Here is a 16,718-nt window from a genome sequence, read left to right on the forward strand (position 1 = left end):
TAAGGGGTGAAATTCCAAGTTCCCATTAAATGTTAAAATTATAAAGATCATGAAGCAGCATAAATATGTTTATGTGATACTAGATGAAAATAATTTAAAACTGAATGCATACAATGAACACAATGGAACAAATAAATACACATGATCTTATCAAATCCTCAGATCCTCTTTGAAGTAAATTTTGGCTCCATAATTACAGAAGAAACAACATAAACAATTTCTCCATGTTCAAGCTTTTAATAAGTAATAGACCCCAAGTCTGTTAATTACAGCACCCACCCATGTTACCGATTAATACAATTAATCATCTTTTTGTGCCCAAATGCTTGCTCTTCCCACCACATCCTCCTTCATTTATTCAAAGAATTGGCAGCACTATGCAGAATAGGAAATAGCTTCTTAAAGTTTATGGGATCACAGATTTTTCTCTTTCACTTTTCAGGCAATTTTTAAATGTTATATCTATTTTATAATACAAAAACGGAAAATGCAGTTAAAAATAAAGGATCAAATTCTTCTATCAACTCTGCCCCAACAACCCGGAAACTTGAACTCTGTGCCAGCGCTGTTTACTAAGGGCGAGGGAGGGGCCGGCATCAAGGAGGTGGGGCTGGCGTCGCAAAAAGAAAAAGAAGGCATGCAAAAACCCGCGGCGCTGCTTTACGGCACTCGCTCCGCCTCTCCAGGTGCGGGCGGCGGAAGCCGGGAAACATGGTGGCCTCCTGCTTTCTTCGCAAGTGTTTGACTGCCCTGGCAGGGTTGTTGCTCTTGTCCTTCGAAAGCTTGGCCGCTAGTCAGATCGAGGTAGGAATCAGGCCCTCCGAGCGACAGGGCCCTGGGAGGACAGCTGCGTTGTGGCTGTGAGCGCACCAACAGATACCCGACTCAGCAGCAGCAGAGGGAAGCATCAGCCTCTTACTAGGCTGACTGGGCTGTGGGGAGGGTGTCGGTCTGTTTCGCCCTTTTAAAACGACGAATTTAAAGAATCAAATCTTAGGAGACGGAGGAGGGCCTGATCCATTGCTCCGACGAGTGTGTGGTCCCTAGCAGTTGAAATGAAAGCACAGGAGTGAAGCACCTACTTTCCTATTAAACTACAACGCTCCCCTTTGACAGGAGTCGCATGGGTACGGTGTTTTATTTTTGGCTCACAGGAATTCTGGCCTTTTATAAAACTTTTGCTCTCCCTAGTTCTCTGTCAATACTTGAGGCCAGTTCTACAGTCTAGATCTGTGGTATCGTTGTCAGACTTGCATATCCTGTTGGCTAAGGGGCCGAGATAGCACACATTTGAAAATCTGTGTCCAAAGTTTCATCTTCTGCCTAGCCCACATCCTATGGGATAGCTACTAAGTCAGAAACGTGTTTTGATTTTTTAAAAATAACCCCCCTCTTTTTATCCCACATTTTGATTAACACTAAATTCTACGTTGTGAGCTTTAAAAATTGCTTTCATCTTTCCAGTTCCACTGGCTTAATGCAGGCCCTGGCCATTTCTTGCCTAGACTATTGCAACAACGATCTTGTTTCCCTCAGGCTTCCAAAGGCCCTCACTTAGATGTTAAATTAGTCTTCATAAAATGCAGATATAATGGGGTTGTTCTTCTGATTTAATCCTTGCAGTGTTTTCCGGAGGAAAGTCTGAACAGCATGATCTGGTCTCTGCTCACTTTTGTGGTCTTCTTATTGGAGCCCATTCTTTCCACCATTTAAGTGTCCTGAGTTTAGACCAGTGGATTATAAACTTTTTGAATACATACCTCCCCAGTTGAAAAAGACACAAAGAATGCACCCTCTGTCTATATCCATGAATTACTACTAATCTATATATTCAATATTTATAAGGCATTTTTTAATATACTACAAATATAGAAAGAAGTTCCGCTATTTTCCTCCTTTATTCTAATGGATTATCGTGTGTACTTCATTTTGGATAACATTACTATTACTTTTTTGTAGTTATATTGTTGCTGTGCTTTTTCACATTACCATGTTTTATAACCTCTTGTTTATTCTGTCCATTTACTAAGATGAAGTAGAAGCATAACTTCTGTAGAGCCTTTCCCTATCCCTTGTCTTTGTTTACACTGTTGTAATTTGTACACTTAGCTAATATAGCACTTACCTGTTATAATCCATATATGCTTTATAATATCTATTATTCCATCATCTTTCACTTAAAAATTTCAATAGCTCCCTAACTGACCTGGCTCAAGTCTTTCTTCCTTCCAGTCTGTTTTCTAAGCTGCAGCCAGAGTAATTTTTAAAAATGCAACTCGGATCATGTATCCATAAACATCTTAATGTTTCTTTAAGGATAAAGAAACATTTATCCTCTCTTTCTCTTTCACAGACTTCTAGTAGTGCTAATCTTTCAGTTTCTAAAAGCCTTTAGGCTCCTTTCTGCCATTAGGGTGTATGTTCCTTCTGTCTGGAATTATCTGCCCTCTTCTCTTCATCTTTTGGGTCCTAACCTAAATGTCACTTCCCTAGGGGAAACTTCCCTGACGCCTTCTCACTTCCCACCCCCCCAAATCAGGTCAGGTCAGGTCTCTCTAGGGGTCTACTGTACTCTTTCATGATACTGTGTATCTTATCTTGGTAGAATTCATAGTTTGCCCTCATCTGCTTAATGTGTGTCTATCAGATTGGATAGTAACCTCTTTGAAGGCAAGTACGATGACTATTTTTGCCCATCATTGTATTGTGAGCGTTCAGGACAGTGGCTGGCACATGGCACCCAATGAATGTGATGAATGAATGAATGAATGTTACATTGCAGTGTAATGTGTTTGCATGCTTCCTTATTGAACTCTGGGATTCTTCAGAGAAAGCAGCATGTTATTTAGTGATTTTTTATATCACTATACATTACATGTACATGGCACATGATAGGTGCTCCACTCATATGTAGAATGAATAACTTTGCAGTGCCTATATTGTCTAAACAATCACAAAAGAGTTTTGCCATAACAAAATTTTCACTGAAGTCTTAATAATATAAGAATTTTCAGCTAGAAGGGACATTTGAGATTATTGGGTAAACTCTTACTTTCTACATGAGGAAAGTCAAGTCTAAAGAGCTAAGTGACTTACCCCAGTCTCACAGCCATGTGAGGGATAGGACCTGGGCTAAAGCCCACATCTTCAAATTTTTAAACTAATGCTTTAATCCATTGTAGCACATTTTTTCTTTAGCATCTAGGCAGCTGTTGAGAAAGGTTTAAAAAAAAGTGTGTGTGTGTGTGTGTGTGTGTGTGTATGACACATTTGAGTGAATATATTTTATTCTCCCTGCAGTTTTCTTGCCAGCTGAAAATTAGAACAGCTAAAGTTAGTTATGCAATTTCTATGTTCCAGTCACCATTCCTACCTTCTGTGTGTCAGGTAATATTACTATGAGCACAGAGAAGCTTTCCTAAGCTTTTGCAGCTTGTAAATAATAGGGCCCAGATTTGAATCCAGGAAGTATGACTCTTTTAGTAATTAATACTGGTTGGTAGTAGATCTGGGGTCATTAAGGTTTATATTCACTATTATTTTAATATATAATAAACATAGTGTTCCTTAAGTATCTGGATATTATTGGATATTGAGGTTTTTAATGTTCCACAATGGCAAATATAGTTCAGACTTTAACAGATTAGTGAAATGGTACATGGCAGCATGCTAGAGAATGTACTCAATCAGATGTAGTGATGTGTTCCTATAAAGTAATTGGAAGCATCCAGTACAGAATAGGAGGAAATAATTAATGAAACTTCAACAAGAAGCATATTAATTATTAAGTGTATAATCAAGGCATGAAAATAAGTCATTCACAATTTGAAGACTGAATTGAAAAACTAGAAGCTGAGGAATGAGGAAGAGCTGGTTGTGTTCGAGATACATTGTTTAAAAACAAGCAACTCCCTCCACAATGCCCCCAACAAAAAAAATGAAACTTTTGTCCTTCATAAGGTCAAATACTAGAACCTTTATAAATTTGCATAATGATAATTTACTGTCGTTGTAACTGTAAAGACTTCATGAATCTTAACTTTTTTATTCTCAGAAATGTGGCTTTTCTAATATATTTGCTATTATTTGACTTGTAGGATCAAACAGAACAGTTCTTTAGAAGTGGGCATACAAACAACTGGGCTGTTTTGGTAAGTATGTAGCTACTCACATTAGATACGTGTCTGAGAAATTTTGTGAATCAGATTTTTGAAAAAGAGTTTTTATTTTCTCATATCTTATTAAAAAATCCTTATTTTGATTTGGCTATATTTTAAGTTGACTGTGTCAACTAGTAATATTCTATGCCTTCAATATATTGTCAAGTGGTGATGTGTAAATAAATATAAGAATAAATTAAATACTATTGTTAAAGGAAATATTTTATAAAATATAGAATCATTTTAATAATGGAAAGTAGTAATTGTATTTCTTTTTCCTTTTTTTTTTTTTTTTTTTGAAGTAGGCTCCATGCCCAGTGTGGGGCTTGAACTCATGACTCTGAGATCAAGTGTTGGAAAGTCTACCTCCTGAGCCAGCTGGATACCACTGTATTTCTTATCTGTAATATTAGATACTCTCTACTTAGGTTATTTTTTTAGTTATCTTTTTTTTTTTTTTTTTTTTGTCTAGAAAAATAAATAATCATTGTAGAAAATTCAAATTATACAGAAAAGTTTAGAAGAGGACAGATTAGGGGCACTTGGGTGGCTCAGTCAGTGAGCATCTGACTCTTGATGTTGGCTCAGGTCATGATCCCTGACCACAACCCTGGGATCAAGCCCCTCATTGGGCTCTGCCCTGAGCATGGAGCCTGCTTGAGATTCATTCTCTCTCTCTCTCTCTCTCTCTCTCTCTCTCTCTCACTCTCTCTCACTCTCACTCTCTCTCTCTCATTCTGCTCCTCTCCCCTGCTTACACTCTATCTCTAAAAACAAAAAACAAAACAAAAAAGAGAGAAAAGAAAAAAAGATTACTTTTATGTTATGTGAATCTTAATTTGAAAAACAGGGAAGACAGAGAAAATACCTTCAAGTCCCACACATGCTGGCATTAACATTTTGATGGAATTCTTCTAACCTTCTTTCCCTTCAAATATAAGCATAAAGATAAATGATTTTAAGTTACAGGGGTCATCTTATCACTGCTATTTTGCAACCCAGTAGCAGTGTATCTTGGAGATCTTTCCCTGCCAATAAAGAGATGCGTAATCATTTCCAAAGGCTGTATTATTTTCTATTTTAGTAATAGAATATTATTAGAAAAGAAAATAAATATTTTCTATTTTAATGTAACAGAATCTCTAGTTCATGAGCATTTAGATTCTAAAGTTTTATTTTAAACAAGGCTATGTTGGGTAGCCTTATACATACACCTTTGTGAACTTGACTGATTTTCTCTTTAGGATAAATTCCTAAGCCATAAGGCTAGGAAGTTATAGAACATAATTGCTCTTCAGAAGTGCTTTACCTCTTTTTTTCTAATCCCAAGACAACTCTGTATTATTAACTTTTGCCTTTTCTCTTTGATTGCTGGGTAACAAATTAAATTGTTTTAATTTGAATTGTTTTGATTCTTAGTAAGGTTTGTTTATTGGCCTATTTTTCTTTTTTGTCCTTTTTATTTTTCTTGGTGTGAATTACCATCTTAATTTATCTGGATTTATAAATTTGTATTTTTAATTTTCCTAACAGAAGACTTGTATGGGTGCCTGGGTGGCTCAGTTGGTTGAGGGTTCAACTCTTGATTTCAGCTCAGGTCATAATCCCAGCATCATGGGATTGAGCTGTGCGTCAGGGTCTGTACGGAGTGTGGAGCCTGCTTGGGATTCATTCATTCTCTCTCTCCCTCTCCCTCTCCCTCTCCCTCTCCCTCTCCCTCTCCCTCTCCCTCTCTCCCCCGCCCACCCCATCTGCCCCTCTCCCTGGCCCTCACTCTCTTTCTCTCTAAAAAAATAAAAAAAAATAGAATACACATAATCAATTTTGTTTTTCCTGTATTTGGAAAGTATTTGGATAGTAGTTTCTCTGGGGGGGATTTATTTAATGACATTTATATGATTAGAAGATAGAATAAATTTGACTTAATGAAAAAAAATGTATAGAAGAGTTGACTGAAAGAAACAATGAGGAAATAGAGAGGCAAGAAAGGAAGCAAATTTTTGTGAAAAAGGAAGTGGGGGGCAGATAACAGTACTGCATTTCAAAGCCAGTAACTCAATGTTGGGACAGGAGGAAAACTGAGAACCATGAATTGTGGGATTTCAGATGAAGTGTAAAGGAGGTGGGTGGAGGAATTCAACTGAAATGCAGGACAAACATGTAAGATTATAATTACCTTTACTAAGGCCAAAGGAAGACTCTTAATGTCTGGGGCCTTGTAAGTTTGAGAATAATTTCATTAAAGTATGTAATTATCTACAGGTTGCTAAAAGTAAATAAAAGTGATTATAGTTGCTATACATAATTGTATTGTGATTAAATGGGACAGCCTAATGTGGGTTTATGGGTTATTTTATTGTTCTCCAAGAAAGAACACCTCCTCTATACTATCCCTCACAAGAGATTTTATGAAAGAATTGAACAAAAGCTGATTAAGATGAGGAAACAGGTTTTTGGTGACCACTTAAAAGAGGGGAAAACTTAGCAGGAGGCAGGCCATGATCTACCAATTTGAGAGGATAACTTGCCCTACAGGAAACCAAGGGCTCTTCAATGACTAGTCTTTCCATGGGAATTCTTTAAAAAGAGAATAACTGCCTATGTGTAGACAACTAATTGCCAAAGGGCTCATCCTTTAGAATATGAACCTATTAGCTTATACTGCACACACATGGAGGCTTTCCTTGTCTGGGAGACCTCTGTGAGCCCCTCTTCAATTGCACTAACTTGGGTCTCAGATGAGAAATAGAGAATGACAGAATTATTACAGAGCATTTCACAACAATTGCAGTTTCACATTGTGTGCGATATTTCACACATTCACTCAGACTTAGTAAAGTGAGACTTCAATGAATTGTGCTTTCCTTTTTTTTAATGTTTATTTATTGAGAGAGGGGGGAGGGACAGAGAGAGAGAGAGAGAGAGAGAGAGAGAGAGAGAGAAAGAATGCCAAGCAGGCTCTGCGCTGTCAGCTCAGAGCCCAATGCAGGGTTTGAACCCATGAACTGAGAGATCATGACCTGAGCCAAAAATCAAGAGTTGGATGCTCAACTGACTGAGTCATCCAAGTGCCCTGAATTGTGCTTTCTTAAATGGAAAATCATGAAATTTGACCAGAGTCAAGTTGAAAGTACTAGCATGCATTTTTTTCAGTGGTACATCATTCATATTTTAAAAATACGTATGTTTTCCTCTACCAGTTTGAGTTAATTTGTTTTTAGTCTTGACTAAATGATCAGAGGTAAATGGAATGCCCCTTTGGCCTTATACTATGACTGAGAAACTTTTGCCACCAGAGGGAAATACAAGGAAAATTGGATTCCATTTTATTTTCAAGACCTGCTTTGAGTAAATTATTTTTGCTTCTGTTTAATAAAAAAATGTTATAATGATAATCCTTACCCATGGTTTAAAAAAAGTACAAACAATGAGGAAGGGTGTAAACTGAAAAATCATTGTACCCCTCTTACTCCCATTTTTATTCTCCATGATCGCTATTACCATTTTCTTGTGTATTCTTTTAGAAATTTCCAGTGCATATTATTACATTTATGTCTACCTCTCTGTCCTTTTCAAAAGACTAATGGATCATATCCCTTGCTCTTTTACCACTGGCTTTTTTTTTTTTTTTTTTTTGGTATCTCATTTTGAGAATATGAATAATTTACATTAAGTTGGTATTACCTGGTCCCTTCTCTTGCCACCTTAATTTCATGTTTAATAACTTGCTGGTGAAAACGAGGACAGTTTCTTAGGTTTATGCTCATTAAATACTATAATAGCTGAAAAAAGCCTTTTGGGTATGGTAAAATGCACTGAATATAGTGGTGTTTATTATGACTAATGCAGATATAAATTATTTAAACTATTTCTGCTCAAGTTAGGGAATATGTACTTGATCTCTTGCTACTAATGGGTAGTGATTTTGTTTCTAGATTTTTGATTTCAATATTTGCTAGAATAGGCAATGTCATAGTGAAAATTCTTGAGTACATATTTTTGCGTGCTTACATAAGCTAAATCAAAAGGTAAATATTTGGGGTGCCTGCTAGCCCAGTTGGTTGAGCGTCTGACTTCAGCTCAGGTCATGTTCTCATGGTTCGTGAATTCTGGCCCCACATAGGACTCTCTGTTGATCACAGAGCCTGCTTGGGATCCTCTGACCCCCTCTCTTACTGCCCCTCCCCTGCTTACCCTTGTCTCTCAAAAATAAACATTTTTTTAAAAAAGATAAATATTCAAACTTGATATATGTTGCAAATTACCCTCTTAGAACAGTTATTTTAGTTTGCATTCTCAACAGTAGGATATGAGTTATTCATTTCCCCTCACAATAGCCAATACCATGCATTGTCATGGACTTTTACTTATCAATTCAGCTTATGTTTTTAAAATTATGATAAAAGTTGAGCATCTCTAAGAGTTATAATGTCCATTTTGAATACCTTTACTATGAAATGTTTTGCTCTCCTTTTCCCATTTTTCAAAATTGGGATGTTCACTTTTTCTTGAGCTATAGTTAATTCAAGTTAAAAAAAAAATTTTTTTTTTTACATTTATTTATTTTTGAGAGAGAGAGAGTGCAGGGGAGGGGCAGAGAGAGAGAGAGAGGGAGACAGAATCCAAAGCAGGCTCTAGGTTCTGAGTTGTTAGCACAGAGCCCGACATGGGGCTTGAACCCACGAACCATGAGATCATGACCTGAGCTGAAATGTTTTTCGTTTCAGTTAGGACTTTATGGTATTTTTGACACATGGAATTTTACATTTTAATGTAGTCAAAAATTTTAGTCATTTCCTTATTGGATTCCAGGTTGAAATTTGTTTTAATAAAAAAAATCTTGAGGTTCCTTTCTGTTTGCAGGGGCAGGAACATTTATGCTATTCTCAAAGCTGTCATTATACCTACTAATCACAGAGGCATGTGGTCGGAGGTAGGGTGGGAGCTTGGGGGGGTAGGTATGCTTCCTTTGGAATGGATTTTCAAGAGGACTGATTTTTGAGACATGGCGTTAGATTTTTCTCGTACCGTTGATATCATTTTTAGGAATCAGTTTATTTTTTTTAATGTTTTATTTTTGAGAGAGAGAAATAGCAAGTGGGAGAAGGACCAAGAGAGGGAGACACAGTATCTGAAGCAGGCTCTGGGCTCTGAGCTGTCAGCACAGAGCCCGACGTGGGGCTTGTGCTCACAAGACTGTAAGATTATGACCTGAACTGAAGTCAGACGTTTAACTGAGCCACCCAGGCACCCCCAGTTTTTTTTTTTTTTTAAGGTAAAACTTGTTTGGATTGTTTCTCATTATCTGTTCAGTTCAACCACTTCTTTATGATGTATTCTCTTATATGCATATAAAATTGTTTTGTATGTTGTCTAACATTTTTCATAACTAAAAATAGGTAGCAATTCAGAGTGAAAGGAATATTATATAACCCAAGATAGTTAATTTTCTTTCCTATTCTGTGAAGAGATTATGGACATTGCCTTTGATTGTAAAGAATTTAACCTTTTAGACATAGGAACATTGTAGAATCACATAAATTGCGAGTAACTAAGTTGATTCGGTATTTAATTAAATCACCCAAAGATTTGTTTTCTCTTGAACTGAATGGTCTTTTTATTTAATAGCAGTTATGAAAGACTTCTCTTTAGAGGGATTGGTTTTACTGACAATTATTTATATGCTTTGCTGTTTGTAAGCCTAAGTTATGATACATTCTTTTTTTAGGCATCTCTGAATCCTACTTAAAGAGAAATAATTCTGTAACCCAGTGGCTTATTTTGATTCATAATAATATGTTTCTTTTAATTCTTTAGGTATGTACATCCCGGTTCTGGTTTAATTATCGACATGTTGCAAATACTCTTTCTGTTTATAGAAGTGTCAAGAGGCTAGGTATCCCTGACAGGTAAGAATTCTTAATAAAGCTTAACTCTGAACCTCAGTGAAAATTACCCTTGGACAGTTGTTACCATTTTTGCATTTTTGTGTTGCTTTGGAAAAGGTAAAGAAACCTGAAGTATTTTTTTTATGTTGTTAGAGCATACCATCATTTATAAAGAGCTATTACTTAAGATCATAATGGCAAATTATATAAAACAACAATCAATACTAAGGTAAAAAGATTTGATAAAGTATAATTGTTTAGTTTCATTTATTATTAAATGCTTTAGTCTGGGTTTTTAATTGTAGGCAACCGAAGACAATTTTGACTAATTCAAGTAGAAAAGTAATTTACTGAAATCATATTGATGAGTTAACCAAATTGCTGAGAAGGTTGTATGTAGCTGTAAGTCAGGAACATGTTAGGCTAGGGAGCAGAAAAGACATCTGGAAATCATGGCATAAAACCATCCAGTAATGGGACTCCGGGGTGACTCAGTTGGTTAAGCATCTGACTCTTGGTTTTGGCTCAGGTCATAATCTCACAGGTTTGTGAGTTTGAGCCCTGCATTGGGCTCCATGTTGACAGTATGGAGCCTGCTTGGGATTCGCTGTCTCCCTCTCTCTGTGTCCCTCTCCCACTTGCATGGCCTCTACCTGTCTCAAAATAAATAAATAAACTTTAAAAAACAAATTAAAAAAAAAAAAAAACAGTGACAATACTGCTGCCACAAATTGCTGGCTAGACTCAGCTACTGCATAGCTGCTACCATTACCTTTGGAAACGTAATGTTGCTGCTGCTGTCTGCTGCTAAAATCCAACCTTTCCTGTCCTAGGTTGTTATATCTCTAGCTTTTAATGTCGAGTTCTTGGCAGAAATGTCATATTGGCAGAGCATGGATTAAGTGCCTGTGTTCATGCTGATGAGGTGACAGGAAGAATGACTGTATGGCATTGTTAGCTTCTATAAATGGAGATGGACCCTGCCTTCTATAAAGCCTCATAAAGTGAGGTACAGTATTTCTTAATTACATGAGGTAGTTCAGATACCAGGCAAAACCCTGCGCCTCCACCCCCAGATACACGTTCTTCTCTACATTTCATCTGTCAGATATGATAGAGCTGTTTCTGCTACCACCAATAGCTTCTACTAGTTATAGAAGGAACTGCAATCAATTCAGTTATTTGGGTTTGATTTATTTAGTCCTGTGTACCTTTCTACCTTTGGAGCAGTATAGAAAGAGTTTTGCACCCAGACAGATCTGAATTTGATATCTGGGGTTAGTGGTGATTTTCGTTAAGTGACTTCATCATGCTAAGCCTGTTTCTTCAGCTATTCCATGATGATAATAGTACCATCTTTGCAAGATCCCGATACTTGCAATGAAAAGCAAATAGAGATACATGCAAAGTGCTGCAGGAGCAAAAAGGAAGCAGTGAGTGACTCAGGAAACAAAGATAGAGTACATTGTCTGTAAATAGATCATGTTAGCCTAAGAAGCTGGCAAAAAGTATAATTTAATTCCTGTATTTCATCTGAAAATTAAGGCAACTCGATAGTATTACCATTTAAAAAAGTACATTAAGTCTGAGAAAGAATGGTTTGCTATATTATTCTTGTAATTAGCCAATTATAATTTATTAATTGGTTCTCCTCTAATAGGGCTATGTGGTTAGTCCTTTGGCTTTGACTGCTGTTGCCTCTATACCCTGTGTGCTCCTCCAGGAGTTACTATGCATAGTTTGGCAATAGTTATCACTTTGATAAATGAATCTTTGTCTGGTCTCTAGGTTATTATGATATGTTTAAATGGTCCAAGTGAGATTTAGAAGGACTTTTAAAAAATAGAATATAACTGTAAGATGTGTTTTATATACTATAATTGGTAGGTTTGTGCCTGGGTTTCTGAAGGATGTTCTTTAAAGGCTTGTTCCTGTTTCACGGGGTGCCTGCGTGGCTCAGTCGGTTAAGGTTCCGACTTCAGCTCAGGTCATGATCTTGCAGTTCGTGAGTTTGAGCCCTGTGTTGTGCTCTCTGTTGACAGCTCAGAGCCTGGAGCCTGCTTCTGATTCTGTGCCTCCCTCTCTCTCTGCCCCTCCCCTACTTGCATTCTGTCTCTCAAAAATGAATAAATGTTAAAAAATTTTTTTTAATTTAAAATCTTGTTCCTGTTTCACATGATTACATATCTACCTCTGTTTATGATGTCTTTTTGGGGGAATGAATTGAGGACTTAAACCATTTATTATTTTATAAACAGATTAATATACAATATTCAATTTGGCTTTTAGCCTATTTATGATGAATATTCTTAGTTACGGGGAATATTCCTCTTATTAATGACTTATCTTACTTTACTCCTACCTGGAATTAAATATGAAGATATTTCTGTGGTGCTTGGGTGTCTCGCTCAGTTAAGCATCTGACTCTTGATTTTGGCTCAGGTTATGATCTTACAGGTGGTGGGATTGAGCCCCATGTTGGGCTTCATGCTGTCAGCAGAGCCTGCTTGGGATTCTCTCTCTCTCTCTCTCTCTCTCTCTCTCTCTCTTTCACCCCTCCCCTGCTTTCTCTCTCTCAAAATAAATAAATAGACTAAAAAAAAAAAAGATATTTCTAAGTAAATTCTTTAGAAAGTAACAAATTATTATAACAGTTTAGAAACTTAAAATCATTAAGAAGAGTTTTTAGTTTTAAAGCTTGAATTTCATTTGTGTGTCATCCTTGCACAGGGGCCGTGCTAATCTCTGTATCATTCCAATTTTAGTCTATGTGCTGCTGAAGCAAGCACTTAAAGCTTGAATTTCAAACTACAGTTTGAATTTATTTTTATACAGTATGTAACATTTTTCAGTTAAGAAAATATTATCATGACTTCTGTTCATTTTCCAGGTATGCATGCTGAGAAAAATGAGTGGTCATTACATTTAATAAATACTATGAGTAGAGCTCTGTTTTGTTTTTGTTTTTTTTCATTTTTTTTTCAAAGCAGTATTTTACCTTTGTCTTGAAATGCAGGGTATTTGTATTTAGTTTTCCCATGTTCTTCAGTAAGAAATTTTCATGTCACAAGTCATTTGCTGAAATACATGACACGGGTGATTGCGTTTTATTTTGGAAGTTCACATCAATTCCATAGGTCCTGTTTGAAACATAACATTAGTGATGTCACTACTCTTGTTCTGATTTCTTTCTGATCTTCTGTCTGTACTTCACACATTCTGGCCATACCGAGCCATTCTCTGTGCCTCGAATGGTTGTCAGTACTTCTGGCTCACTACTACCAAAACCTGGCTGTGATTCTGAATCTCTTGTGGTTAAAAATATAGGTTTCTTGGCTCCACCCCTGGTGATTCTACTTCCCTAAGTCTTAAGTGAGGCCTAGATATCAGCTCTAGATGTGGTTCAGATGCACAATCAAGTTTAGGAAGCACAGATTTAATTTATACCTGACCTTCCAAATTCACATTCATACTTCTTTAAAAACGCATTTCCTGACCCCCTTCTTTGCTTCTGTGGTATCCTGTGTATACTTTTATCCTAACATGATTATACCAGTTATAGTATGACTCCCTCATTAGATTATAACTCCTTGAAAGGACTACGGATTATATTTTATTTCATTTTGTACTTCTAGGGTCTAGCACAGTGTCTGACACATAGTAGGTTCTCAGTAGGTATTGAATAAGTAAACAAGTGACTTGGAAACATTTTATCAGTCAGGCAAAGTACATGCAAGTTTGTACTTCAAAAATAAAAACACTTCTGTTTCCTAAATTGTAGTTAGTTTAGTTTTTAGCAAATATTAGTCTGTTACAAAAGAAATTTTAATAAATAGGTTGTAGGAATTTTATAATAATATTTTAAAGTATTGACGTAGGGTAAGGGATTTTAATGGTTTTGGGGGCAAATAAAAAGACATGTTATTATCATTTTCATAGCGAAGTTCATAGCATGGAGGACAGGTGTTTTGTTCTTTGTCCATGCTTTCTGTAACCTTACCTGCCCGCAGAAATTTTGTTTTTATTTGCCTGGTTTTAACTTCCTTAAACATTTCACTTTTTCGGGAAATTTTCTGCCCTCAAATAATTGTTTTGGACTAAATCTCTGTTTTGCTACCTCTACTATGCTTAATATGCTTAAGATGAGGGAGGGAAAAGGCATTATGCAGAGGTTAGATCCTAAATTCAGCATGTGAAACAAAATTGAGCCAAATTATTCTCGAAAGTTTCTGAAATAGCACATAAAGTACAATATAGTATTCCATCAAGTCTAACAGCCAGTTTTCCTTCCAGTGCTAGTGCAGATAACTGTTTTCCTTTTCTTTAGTGGAGCACTTGATAAAATGGTTTACTTAGGATTAGGGTATATGTTATGTGAAAGTATACATCTCCTTAATAGTAGAATCATGGGGTGCCAGGGCAGCTCAGTCAGTTAAGGGTCCGACTTCAGTTCAGGTTATGATCTCACAGTTCGTGAGCTTGAGCCCCGTGTTTGACTTTGCTGACAGCTCAGAGCCTGGAGCTTGCTTCACATTCTGTGTCTCCCTCTCTCTCTGCCCCTCCCCTGCTCACACTCTGTCTCTCTCTGTCTCTGTCATTCTCTCTCTCTCTCAAAAATAAACATTAAAAAAATCGTAGAATTATGATGCTCATGCTGTAAGAGGCATATGGAGATTGAGACTGACAGAGACGATGTAGAGTCGTATCTCCCATCTCATGTTTACTTGGAGACTAAATGCATGGAGTATTAGGGTGGGGGAGGTCTGCCCCCCCCCCCCCCCCCCGTTTTGGCTGAGTGCGTAAGATTAACTTTATGTAGAGTTACATGTGTAAATAATTTTTCTTTTTCTTTTTTTTTTTTTTTTCAACGTTTTTTATTTATTTTTGGGACAGAGAGAGACAGAGCATGAACGGGGGAGGGGCAGAGAGAGAGGGAGACACAGAATCGGAAACAGGCTCCAGGCTCCGAGCCATCAGCCCAGAGCCTGACGCGGGGCTCGAACTCACGGACCGCGAGATCGTGACCTGGCTGAAGTCGGACGCTTAACCGACTGCGCCACCCAGGCGCCCCAATTTTTCTTAAAATATGATTTAGCTCTACTAATTCGGTGGGTATGAGTTTTTGAAATGGTCCCTGTCTGATAAACTATGTGTATAAATAAATCCAGCAGCTTTTCTGACTCCATTTTTTCCCTTTACTCTATATTTTCATCATTATGTGAGATTCCTAATTTAATTAGGAATAATTAATTATTAATTATTCCTGATTTAAACCTTTTTCTTCATCTCCCCTTATTCAGAAACTCTTAGTTTATGCAAAATAAAATTCAAGTCCCCTATGCTGGTACTTAAGGCTTTTGCAATCTGGTTCCAAATCTGACATTCTCATAATTTAATTTCCATCCCTTATGCCCAGTCACTTCCTTCATGTAAGTTCCTGTATTGGCTTCTGTCACTGCCTTACACTGGTCATTCCACCTATAGTTCTTTTCTTCCTCTTTCTAGTTTTCCTATGCCCAAATTCAATTTATACACTCCCTAGAGCTTTCTTGGTCCTTTTTTCATAAATAGTATTTTATTCATACTTTTGTCATGCCAGTTTTTTGTATGTATTGATCTTATTTCTTCAGTGCTGGTTCTCATACTGTTTGTATTCCTCAGAATGCCTTCTTTAGTGTATTGTACAGAACTGAGTGAATGAATGAATGAATGAATAAATGAAAAGTGTGCTAAAGACTACTAGCTAAGTGAAACCTGGTTGGTCTAGGCTAGAAAGGAAATGTGTATGAAACTGCTTATTTATATTCCCTTTATTTTTTAATTTTATTTTTTTAAGTAATGTCTACACCCAGTTTAGGGCTTGAACTGACAACCCCAAGATCAAGAATTGCATGCTCTACCGACTAAGCCAGCCAGGTGCCCCTCATATTCCCTTTATGTCTTGTTTCCTACACTGCATTGAGCTAAAAGTACTCTGTAGTCAATTTTATAAACTATTCCCTAATTCCTACTTTAGGGATCCATTGGTGGGGTGATCTCACCAGGCAACTTCAAATTCATTTCTTTCTATCAGATAGAAGTCTGTAAGGGTCTTACTTAAGACAAATTAACTTCAACTTTACTTATTCCCTGCCTTACCACTATTTAAATTCCCTTGGGATGTGCTGTTTTGGCGGTCCCTTGTCCTGTTTTACTCCTTTTTAAAATAAAAAATGGTAAAAGTAGAAATGTAAATTTTGGTAGGGTGCCGACTGGGTGGCTCAGTCGGTTAAGCATCTGACTTCGGCTCAGGTCATGATCTCACACCTCGTGGGTTTGAACCCTACATCGGGCTCTGTGCTGACAGCTCAAGCCTGGAGTCTGCTTCAGATTCTGTGTCTCCCTCTCTCTCTGCCTCTCCCTGCTCACACTCTGTCTCTCTGAAAAATAAATAAACAGTAAAAAATTAAAAAAAAAAGAAATGTGAATTTTGGTAATGTATCTGTAACCTAAGATAGAAAAAAAATCATGAATTGCCTATTATTGTGGGTTTTAAAGTCATTGGTTATATGACTTTTGACTGTTGCTTTTTAAACTGCTGTGGATTAGATCTTGTACATCAGAGGGCATTTTGAAAGATGGATCATTAATAAGTTATTTCAGAGATTTTCTTGTACAGTTACTCATTAAC

General features: G+C 36.9%; 1 protein-coding gene and 1 non-coding gene across 2 annotated transcripts in view; one reads left to right on the forward strand and one right to left on the reverse strand.

Moving 5' to 3' along the window:
- Window positions 1–659: 659 nt before the first annotated feature.
- The window catches only part of PIGK (phosphatidylinositol glycan anchor biosynthesis class K), a 128,737-nt gene continuing 112,678 nt past the window's right edge, over window positions 660–16,718 (forward strand). Inside the window, exons 1-3 of the mRNA XM_049616982.1 lie at window positions 660–804; window positions 4,098–4,151; window positions 9,978–10,069. Of these exons, the coding sequence (XP_049472939.1) occupies window positions 712–804; window positions 4,098–4,151; window positions 9,978–10,069 (239 nt within the window). The 5' untranslated portion in view covers window positions 660–711. The remainder of the gene's footprint in view (window positions 805–4,097; window positions 4,152–9,977; window positions 10,070–16,718) is intronic.
- LOC125913792 (U6 spliceosomal RNA) lies at window positions 12,734–12,837 on the reverse strand. Its single transcript, XR_007455091.1, has one exon. It is a non-coding gene; the product is annotated as a U6 spliceosomal RNA (small nuclear RNA).

This window comes from Panthera uncia, assembly GCF_023721935.1.
Source record: "Panthera uncia isolate 11264 chromosome C1 unlocalized genomic scaffold, Puncia_PCG_1.0 HiC_scaffold_4, whole genome shotgun sequence".
NCBI lineage: Eukaryota > Metazoa > Chordata > Mammalia > Carnivora > Felidae > Panthera > Panthera uncia.